Consider the following 11445-nt stretch of genomic DNA (forward strand, 5'->3'; position numbering starts at 1 on the left):
CCCTCTACTTAATATTCTGTTTCAGGTGGAAATACGTCACCATACTGAAATAAAGTCGGCTGCAACTTCCGGATCACTCGGACTTTAAAACAGCATCACATTTCCCAATCCCAAAATACTTTGCTACAAGCTAGGAGTGTCGCAATAACCACAATATTTAAAAAATGAAATACTCTAATGTAAATATTGCACATATGATAATATTGTAAATAATCCAGCACCACAACCTGGTTGATATTAAATTTAATTAAACTGACAATATAGCAGGTGGCACTATCGCATCTGTTTGTCACCCCTCATAAAATGACGATGTGGCTGTGTCTGAAACCACATACTCTCTGAGTAGCTACTGCTTTTGAATAAGTAATTACTGAGCGATTGTTAAAAAAGTAAGTTCTAGAAAGTATGTAGTATGAATATAATCCGGAAATACTACATTCATCATGATGTCATTGTCATGTGACCTGCCAGCATCAGTTGCAGCACTTCAATGCCATTGGTAAAGTGTGCACAACTCAGAATCTCGCCGGAAATCCCAGGTCATCCAGGTACTTTTAGCCAACTGTTTGATTAATACTATGCATCTGAACTACTCTGTTCACATACTGCTTTTCGCCTACTATATAGTAGGGATGTACGCAGATGCAGTCAGTGTGTAGACAAATGATGTTGTCAGAGATTACAAGCAAAAGCGAGACGCTCTACCTGCACCTGAGACAAGTTAGTTTAGGAAGTTTTTTTGGATAGGGTAAAAAAGACAGGAAGTTAGACACCCAGGAAGTGCTGATCAACAATAAGTTTGTTTTTACACTCTCTCCATTACCCTACATTTGTGTTTTGAGTGATTCATCTGCCAAAAAAGAGAAAAGACAAACTAGATTTTTACAGATTATTTAGTATTACTTGTATAAAATATTGCAATAATGGCTTTATTGTGAATATTATGGCCACAATAATCATGTAGTTGAATTCTGATATCATGACAGCCCTAACACTTTGCTAACAGCCTTTGTGGGAGGGCACTTCATGAACGGCTTGCTCACTTTTGTACAAATTTGCATTCCTATTCATGCAATGCCAAAAACCCTTCTTCTACTTTTATGTTTTAAACAGAACATTATCCAGACCTTACAATCACAGTTTTTTTTTTTGCTTAATGTTATATTTTTGCTTATAACCTTCTATACTGATACTTGATGACAAAGCATGAACTGAACAGCAGAAGACAGCTGATTCTAACCGAGCGGCAGCAGCGAGCTGGTTTTTCAGGTTGGGTGAGTTGGGGTCAGTGGACAGAGCTTTAGCAGCCAGCAGGAGTTTGCTGGAGGACATGGAGATGGTCTTCAGGTTGGTGACCACTTGAGTCTGGTCCTCTTTAGACTACAGGAAGAGACGAGAGAAGACATCGTTCAGCTATCCACTCATTCATTCATCTATCAATCCATCAAGTGTCAAATGACTCTCTCAGGATCTTATGCTCATGAAAAACTAGCACATTTTTTACATTTGTCACTTGTATCAGTAACATATGATATGACACATCAAATGATTCTATAGCTAGAGTAATCCGGCAGTAGGTTACGAGTGTAAGTGCTATAGTCTTGATAAAATGAATTTGACTGTCCATACCTGCGACTGTCCAGCCATGTCCACTCCAGCCTGCAGGAAGTGATTGAAGTCTTGTCCGAACTTCCCGGAGGCTTTGGCCAGGTCCTGGGTGGTGCCACGTGACGCCTGCACCAGCTCATTGGCTGACTGGTTCAGTCCGGCCGCCGCCTCGTTCAGATTCACCTGAGCCTCCTGGAAACTCTTCCCGCTCACTGGGAACTGAAGATCAGATAGGAACAGTAACTGTGATATGACTCAGTGTAGTATTTAACAGAAACAGGAAACACAAAGTAAACATTACAAGTAAAACTAGACAAAAAAAAACAAAACACATTTCTAGACAGACTTGGTTGTTGGCCTGAGAAACCCTGGCTAGAAAGTTTGAAGTATTTCAAGTTTTATTAAGTTTTAATCAACATGATTTTTCTGCCAATTCTTCTTTGGCAGTCTGAACAGAGATTCAATTTCCATGTGACTTTGGTGTTTGTCAAAACACAGTATGTAATTTTACTGGAAAGTGGCCAAAAAACAAAACAAAACAAAACAAAACTCCACCAAATGCATTTTCCTTTGCCATATTTTACAACATGTAATTTACAACATGTAATTTAAATTCAGCTTGATAGATCTTTCTAGCTTCAGCTAGGGTTGAGTTTGACGATTAGTAGACTATCATATTGAAACTGTCTAGTTTGAAATGTTAAGGCCTGTTCACACCAACAGCAATATTTGGAATAAAAATGCAAATCCATTCTCTGACAGTAGGCGGTGCTTATGGAACAACAGAAATGCAGTGGTAGACAAAGCTGTGCAACTTTACATTTCTGACACCAACAAAGAAAGTCGAATAGTATTAGCCTATTTTTTAAACAGCTGTTTAGATTTTTGCATTTGCTATTGTGTTTATCAAACATGGTTCCAGATTCTTCTTCTGCTTTTTACTTTTCTTTAGCAAAACAGTCTCTTTGTGAGCACCACCAAGCGACTACTGGCGTGTCCCTATAAGCGTCCCTATAAGTCTCACTGGTTGGCTAGTTTTCTTCACAGAGAAATGTAAAAAGAGATTAGTACGCCTCTCCATAAATAATTATGTCGCACTAACAGCATGCAAATGTTTTTTGGTCTGAACAGCAGTTTCCCACAGACTTACACTCATATATATGCAAATTCATTCTCTGCCAGCAGGTGGCGCTTAGAGCGGGAGAAATAGAGGTTTCCTAGTAACGCTGTACACAAAGCAGCGCTCCGCTCACAAACGCTGCTTTGTCAGACATTACATGCAAGATGAAATGAAAATGACATCCAAAATTTTCTTAAGACAGTCGGTTTCCTTCAGAAATGCAGTGATATAAAAACACCCGCACCGGGTTTCGATTTTGAAACATGCAGTGCTCATGTTTATTCAACGAAGTCAAAGCCTTTTGGAAAATCTTTTTGGCGGGCCGCCACAAATTAATCAATGTATGGGAAACACTGCACAGACACAAATTGTCCATTCAAATTAAGATGTTTGTCGCACCACATTTTGGCAACAAATATTCGTCTTGATGTGAACAGGCCTTTAGATAGAGCTGGACAGTTTTTGTGCAACGAATTGTGTTACATAAGGCACTTTAGACAAAAGTCACAGGACCATCCAGATGACAACAATATTGCAAATTGCATTCTGGAAAATACTTTGTGAAATATCTTTATGGCCAGGGGGCTCACTTTATTAGAAAGGAGTTTCTTGCTGGCTTCTCCTACAGTTCTGATGGCATTATCCACATCTCTCTGCCCCGGCAGACAGTTTACAGAGCGGTTCAGAGCCTGAGACACAGCCTTAGCTACCTGCAAACACACACACACACACACTCCAGTCATCAGCAGAACATTTAAGAGGCTTCTCCAGTTATGCTAATCATAGACACACAACAGGCAATTTTCTTCTCAAAATAATGGGCACTTCACCCTACAGCAGATCAAATCTCCCATCAGCAATTAAAAGGGAGGTTTCGTTACTGAATTTAAACCCATTCTATTGAGCTATTCTCATAAGTATTCAAGCTGAGGTCGGGTTTAACCTGGGCCAGTCTCTGCTGGCTGTCAGGGTCTCCCGGTTTGGCAATGGCTCTCTTGGTCTCCTCGATCAGGCTGGCGGATTTGTCCATGACATCCGCGGTGCAGTCCAGCATGGCGTTACGGGCATGAGGGTCCTCGGTGTTAGCGGCCACTCCACGAGCAGCCGAAGCCAGCGAACGCAGAGCCTGAGCCACGTCACGAGCAGCCATACCTGAAAAACACACATAAACCATCCACAAACAGACATTAGGAGAGATTCAGGGTGCCCACAATGAACACATGACTAACCCTTATGGGTTTCAAACCTTCAACATATGGGTTGAGTTACGAGAAGAAGCTTTAACCACTATGCCACACCTGTGTCTGTGTTTCTGTGTTTGCTACATCAGCGACAGATGAATAATATATTCCACAGACAGGGGGCGCTGCATAACATTGGACAAATAGCTAGCGGTGTGTGAGGTTGATGGGGTTACCTGTGTAGTTCTCATTGCCTTGGGTGGCTTCACTGAGGAGCTGAGCAATAGCAGAGCTCACGGCTTTAGTGCTGGAGCCCAGATCCTGAGAACACTTCTCCAGCTACACACACACACACACACACACACACGTCACAAAACTGTGTTAAAGGAATCATATTGTTATATTTCAGAAAGCATGCTCAAACTATAGATATGAATGATACAAACTGAAGGTACACTGTGATTTTCTTTCACGAAGCACATTTTTTGACTTTTTAAAAATAAATCAGCATTCAGTAACATTTCATTGGGTGTAAAACTATAGTAAACAAAATGAGGACGGCAGATTTCAGTTTTTCATCGGTGGTTCTCAACCCTTTTTGACTGCAAGGCATTTTGTCTACCACCATATCATTTCTACAATATTCTATAATACTGAACCTATATCAATCCCAATAATCTTTTGAATTAAATTGCAGTATTTTTAAGAGCCGAATGTTCTTCTGGATTCCCACTCTTGTTAACCATTAATCTGCATGACTTTTCCAGTTGTTCATGATTTACTGGATTAAGGATTATGATTTCTTTCACAATTTCTATCTGATAGAACATTTTAGAGTTTTACATAACCACAAAAATGTATGTTCATTACGAAAATGAGTTTAAGATTATTATTTATTATTTTACAGGACTATTTCAGATCTAGAAATAGGTAGTGATGTGATTATTATTATGATTATTCTAGAAGATTATTTTTATTAATGCTTTGTCTTATTTTAAATGATTTTAAATGATTTTAAGGCCCACTGGTTGAAATCTACTTCCCAAAAAGATCAAAAGAACAACACAGATCTATGCTGCTGCTCTAAACTTGTTACTGATGCCTTGAAAATGAAAAATACAAAATAGTTCTGTCATCAGCAACATAGCATATACAAGCAACAGAATGTTTCTACGCTAAAATGAGCTTGAAAAGACAAATAAATCCCAGTGTAGTGGGGCTTCTGTCTAGCAGTTGCTTTTGTGACATGAAGCGCCTGACTTGTGATGAAATCATGCTTGCACAAACATACACTAGCAGTCAAACGTTTGAACACAATATTATATTATATTATATTGTTCCACTTTTAGAACAATGATAAAGTCAATGCAAAAAAAATAGAGCAACACAAAAGGAAAGTTTTGAAATTACATAGTGATGAATACACTAGTTTCCAGCTCTGCTCACTCTGGGTATTTTCTCAACTAACTTTCTCAGGTGTCCTGGGATGCTTTTTGAACAGTACTGAATGAGTCTGCATGCATGCTGGACACTTATTGGCTGCAGGGATGTTCAGTGTTGGACTGGTAGTGTACAAACAAACGCATGTAGAGCACATACACACACTCACCGTTTCTCCAGGCAGGGGTTTGAGTTTGCCTTCAGCAGCTGAAGCTTTGGTCTCCTGCATGTCCCTCTCCAGCCCCCGTACCATTGTGAGAGCGTTATCAATCTCCAGAGGACCACACGCCTCTTGAGCCTGAGTCAGACAGAGAGACAACCGAATGAAATTCACTGCAAAAGAGCTACATGTGTTCACCAGGCCTCCGTCATGTTCACTTACTTTGTATACATGTGTATATCACAGTTCTAGCAGAACTGTTACAGAAACGGACACTACTGACTTTCTAAATAAAAATTCCTCCATCATCCTGTGGATGATTCATCTGCGGATATAACCAGCTTCATTATCTTTCATCGAAATGCAATAACTTGCTCCACCTCTGAAATGACTTTCCTAGTCGGTGGATGACAGCAAGCTCTTATACTTGACAACATCTCCCCTCCAACCACCTGTCAAATATAGATCATTCAAAAAAGGTTAATATTATTTTTTAGATTGTATTGCTTAAATTATAACAATTAAACAAATAAAGAAATGAATATATTATTTTTGCAATAATACTATTGTACTGTAAATTATAAAAACAAGTGTTTTATATTAATAATAATAATAATTTTACAGAACAACAGTAAAATTACAATAAACAACTGTCGTAATTTCTTTATTTTTAAACATTCAACCATAAAGCTTTTATTTTGGTGGAAAACCAAAACTTCATGACATGAAAACAAAAGCTAAAACTTCTCCCCAAACTAAATGATCTATCAAACTGAATGCAGAACTCCGCTACGGTACCTTCTGTGCGGCCGTGCGCAGCTCTGCGAGAGCGCTGGCCAGGGTTTTGGAGCACTGACTGAGCTGCATGGCAGATGCCTGGTCACTGATGGTGGGAACCGTAGCTTTGGCCGCGGTCACCATTTTCGCTCCGGGCTGATGAAGAGAACAGACACCATGAGCTCAAATGATGCAGACTTGCACGTTATAACAGGAAGTGAAGGTCAGAAGAGTGAAAGGACCTGCAGGAAGTTCTGACTGGCTCCGATCAGGGCGAGCTGGGCGCTGGGGCTGTCGGGCTGAGCTTGACTCCCTCTCACACCCTGAACCAGCTGAGGGATCTGATCCGCCACCCCCTGCAAACACATCAAAGAGTTATTCCTTTAAGTCGTTAGCCAAGGGCTTATGTGATTATCTAGGCCTTGTTTACTATACAGTCAAACCAAAAATTATTCAGACACCAGACATAATTTTTTGATATTTTTTACTAGTGCGTGCAGGACGCTATGTAACGATATCAACATCTCACGATACGATAATATCACAATATGAAGTCCACGATACGATATGTATTGCGATATTTAAAAAACAAAAAGACAAATGAAGAACTGGAAAAAAATACAAAATTTTGTACATTTTAAAGTTAAATTATTCTATCTAATGCACTTTGAGAGATCTAACCCATGTTCTTAACTAAGAAAACTTAAGTCAGAAAAAAAGTCAGTGAATTGACTTAAAGAGGACTCAACCCTCATTTTATTTGTGATATACTGTCTCAGTCTAAATTACATTCACACTGGTGTTTTAGGAAGCCAAACAAATTAGAATATACTTTTTGCTCGGAAGACCTAACGTTTCATATCGTCATGTGACCACGATAACAGAGACAGTTTTGCTGTCGCAATATCACGATATTAATAATATCGTTACATCCCTATTCATTTATGTAAGTGTGGTTAGCAAAATAAAGTGTACTGTAACATTATTTGGGACCAAAAATTATTCAGACACTTTGACCTGAGCATGTTTTGCTTAAGTGTTTTTTCTTTAATTGCTAATGCGACCTTTTTACACCACAGACTGAACAAAATTAAGCATTGCTTGGTAATTGGTTGACCTAAATTGTTATTATTTAATTGTGTGCTTAAATTAACAGCTGACAGCTATTCAACCGAATCCATTACATGCCTTTCTATCAAAGTTATCTGACATTATCAAGCTGAATTTGCTCTGACACAGTTTTAACTCTGTGTTCTTGTCATATTTTATTACCATTTTCTAAACTATAGCGAATAAACTGTGATAATGTGAGAAATATTCAAGGTGTCTGAATAAATTTTGGTTTGACTGTATATCAATCATAACAAACTGCAAGCAGGAAAACTGTAGTGATTTATCAAAAATGAGCACAGAATTATGCTTTATTTTTCACGTCTGCTCACATCAGTAATTCACAAACACAGTGCTTGTGTGAACTAGTTTTAACCCGAGAGAAACAGGAAGTGGCTGCTGAGAGACACACACCTTGCAGCTCTGCACGAGTTGTTGCTGGGCCGCAGGGTTCTTGTTGGAGGAAGCGGCGTGCTGCGCTGCAGCGATAGTCTGAGTGGCAGCTGCCGCGGCCTGTTTTGCTGCATTCTGACGAACAGATATGACACAAATATATTTATTATTAAACCACATACTTCTATCAACCTACCAACTTCTATTTACCTGAATTGGGAAATTCTGAAATCTCAAAAACTGCTTGTTAAACTCACATTTAAAAATATCTGAACTATTTCAAATCAGCAATAAAATCTGACATCAACTGACCCATTAATGTGGTTTCTTACCCTCTAATTGGTGATTGGCTCTTTTTTTTTTTTAGAAAGCAGGACTTATTCTGCCATATTGTGTATTGCATTTTCTCCCATTCATAGTAAAATGAGTGAACAGTCTCTGTATACATACACTACTGGTCAAAAGTTTGGAACAAACACAACTTTTTCATGTTTTTAAAACAAGTCTCTTTTGCTCTCCAAGTTGAAACTTAGGTCCCACTTTATATTAAAGGGATACCCCACCCCAAAATGAAAATGTTGTCATTAATCACTTACCCCCATGTCGTTCCAAACCCCTAAAAGCTTCGTTCGTCTTCGGAACACAATTTAAGATATTTTGGATGAAAACCGGGAGGCTTGGGACTGTCCCATTGACTGCCAAGTAAATTACACTGTCAAGGTCTGGAAAAGTATGAAAGACATCGTCAGAATAATCCAGACAAAATTTTCATTTTGGGGTGGAGTATCCCTTTAAGAGGCCTTAACTACTATGTACTTACATTTAGTACAATGCACTTATTGTGTACATACATGTTTTTACATTGTACTTATATTTTAAAAAATACCTGCATGTAATTACATTTGTAATTAATTTCTATAATTGCATTTATAATTATACAGTTGACCCTTCCCTTACACCTTAACCACACTTAAACCTACCCAGACCACCAAACCTGTCACTAACCTTACCCCTATCCCACCTCAATAGCAGCAGAAGTGTACTGCAATACAATATGAACAAAATAAGTACATTGTACTTATTTTTTGATGGACGTACATGTATAGTAGTTAAGGCCACTTAATATAAAGCAGGACTGAAACTAATTTATTACTTTTTTAAATAATGGTTTTCTTTGAATATTTTTTAACTTTTAAAAGGATCACATGACACTGAATACTGGAGAAATGGCTACTGAATTTATAACAGTAATAAATTACATTTTAAAATAAATTCAAACAGAAAACTGTAACATCCTTGGTGAGCATAAGTGACAGACAGACTAGTTGGTTTTTAGGGTCTTTTGCCTGCTTACTAGGTGTTGCTATGTAGTTCTGATATTTTAGTTGGTTAATAGACGAAGTTTCTATTTGGTAGTTGCTAGGCACTGTTAGAGCTAGGCTGTTCTAGCTGGCTGCTAGGGCTACTTGGGTCTTCTGGCAAGTTACTGGAGTATTTTGGCTGGCTGCTGGAGAGCTCTGGCAGGAGGCTGACAGTTAGACAGAGACAGACGGACAGATATCACAAAGAATTAAGCCGTACACCGTTCTTTTCACTGCAGATAATAAGCAAGCTGAAACAGTATAAAACAGAGAAACAGGTCTGTGGAGTTTGCGAAACCTAATAGTTCTTCTTTCTCACAAGTTGCAACAAGTTACTTGTGAAACTGCAACACTGAGCTATACACGCTGCAATCTTTAAAAATGCGATAAATCATTTTCACTGTAGCCTTTGGCAAGATTTAACTCCATGAGCAATAAAACATCATATAACTTTACCCAAATAGGGCAGCAAAGAGATGTAATAGTTGGCAACACTTCTAAAATTCATCTCAGTGCAGGCTATTATTTTTAAAAGAGAATGTGACCTCACAAAAAAACGTCATCACATCTTCGAGTTCTTGAAGGTTTGGATTTGTGCGTGTCAGTCCTCACCTCCAGTTTGTTGACCAGCCTCTTTTTGATGGCATTCTGTGCCGCAGCGTTGGTGGCCATGCGCAGACCCTCTGCAGCTTCACGCAGCTTCTGCTGCTGCTCCTCGCTGTCCGGGTTAGCAGCTGCACCCTGCCAGCACACACAACAATCACTCAGCTCCATGCACAGCAATCAAGTCTAAAAGCACACACTGAGGCTTCTTCTGTCCCACCTTCGCAGCTTCCACCATCTTGGCCGTGGCGTCAGCCAGGAGTTTGGCCGCAGACAGGAGTTTGCGGGAGTTCTCCAGGTCAGTCTCGCCCTCCGCGTCGGCCTTGATAGCATTGACTAAATCTGAGGTGGCCTGAGCAAGGATCCGAGCCTGTCGCACCATCTCCCCTGAACACAGAGAGGAACGCGCCTGTGCGTGAGCTCCATTCATATGCATATCAACAAGTCTCTGCACATCAGTCCAAGCTATATTAAACACAGACTATTAAATGTTCCTGTTTTGACATTCAGCAGACACCTCCAGTTTGTTGACCAGCCTCTTTTTGATGGCATTCTGTGCCGCAGCGTTGGTGGCCATGCGCAGACCCTCGGCAGCTTCACGCAGCTTCTGCTGCTGCTCCTCGCTGTCCGGGTTAGCAGCTGCACCCTGCCGGCACACACAACAATCACTCAGCTCCATGCACAGCAATCCAGTCTAAAAGCACACACTGAGGCTTCTTCTGTCCCACCTTCGCAGCTTCCACCATCTTGGCCGTGGCGTCAGCCAGGAGTTTGGCCGCAGACAGGAGTTTGCGGGAGTTCTCCAGGTCAGTCTCGCCCTCCGCGTCGGCCTTGATAGCATTGACTAAATCTGAGGTGGCCTGAGCAAGGATCCGAGCCTGTCGCACCATCTCCCCTGAACACAGAGAGGAACGCGCCTGTGCGTGAGCTCCATTCATATGCATATCAACAAGTCTCTGCACATCAGTCCAAGCTATATTAAACACAGACTATTAAATGTTCCTGTTTTGACATTCAGCAGACACTTTTATATAAAGTGACTTACAATCAGTGTTGGGGGAGGTAACACATTACAAGTATAGCAAGTTACGTAATCAGATTACTTTTTTCAAGCAATCAGTAAAGTTAGGGATGCACGATACTGGATTTTTGCCGATATCCGATATGCCAATATTTTTCATCTCATTTTGGCCAATAGCCGATACCGATATATTTCCTTTTGTTTGGAAACAACACCAAGTCTCTCCTGTGTGGAAATTAGAAGCAAATAATTTTTAAATTTTGGTTAGTTTTTAACAATAACTTATTTGTTAGAATTAAATAAACAATAATGAAGTTCTTTTATAATGACAGTACATTGAAGCTTTGAAAAAAACTATAAATAAACTATATATCAATCGCTGCATTTTTTTCAGAAAGATGCAGTATTAACCTTAACATTTTATTTTAAGATTTAACATTTGTAGATGGTCTGAAGCAAAAGAGTTGTAAACATTCTGTAAATCTTTTAGAGCTCATAATTTGTCTAAAAACATATTACACATTAATTAATAAATGAGTATATATAAAAAATTTTTTATTTTTTTATTCATGTAAGCTATAGCTTCTGACCTTTAAATCAAAACATACTCATGATTTTATGACATCAATTACTGCTTTATTTAATCAGAAACACAGTCTAAATGTCTGTCT

At 39.3% G+C, this 11445-nt stretch overlaps 1 protein-coding gene across 4 annotated transcripts in view; it reads right to left on the minus strand.

The window, feature by feature from the left end:
• Positions 1–11445, minus strand: part of LOC107715875 (talin-1-like) — a 109819-nt gene that overhangs the window by 37698 nt on the left and 60676 nt on the right. For all 4 annotated transcript variants that reach the window (XM_016522109.1, XM_016522112.1, XM_016522111.1 and 1 more), the window contains 11 exons: positions 10482–10648; positions 10271–10399; positions 7811–7924; positions 6529–6642; positions 6308–6442; positions 5519–5647; positions 4146–4248; positions 3672–3880; positions 3319–3438; positions 1630–1827; positions 1241–1380 (listed from right to left, as the gene is read on the minus strand). In XM_016522109.1, coding sequence (XP_016377595.1) covers positions 1241–1380; positions 1630–1827; positions 3319–3438; positions 3672–3880; positions 4146–4248; positions 5519–5647; positions 6308–6442; positions 6529–6642; positions 7811–7924; positions 10271–10399; positions 10482–10648 — 1558 coding nt within the window. The remainder of the gene's footprint in view (positions 1–1240; positions 1381–1629; positions 1828–3318; positions 3439–3671; positions 3881–4145; positions 4249–5518; positions 5648–6307; positions 6443–6528; positions 6643–7810; positions 7925–10270; positions 10400–10481; positions 10649–11445) is intronic.

Source organism: Sinocyclocheilus rhinocerous, unplaced genomic scaffold (assembly GCF_001515625.1).
Source record: "Sinocyclocheilus rhinocerous isolate Xijiao unplaced genomic scaffold, SAMN03320098_v1.1 scaffold178, whole genome shotgun sequence".
Classification (NCBI taxonomy): domain Eukaryota; kingdom Metazoa; phylum Chordata; class Actinopteri; order Cypriniformes; family Cyprinidae; genus Sinocyclocheilus; species Sinocyclocheilus rhinocerous.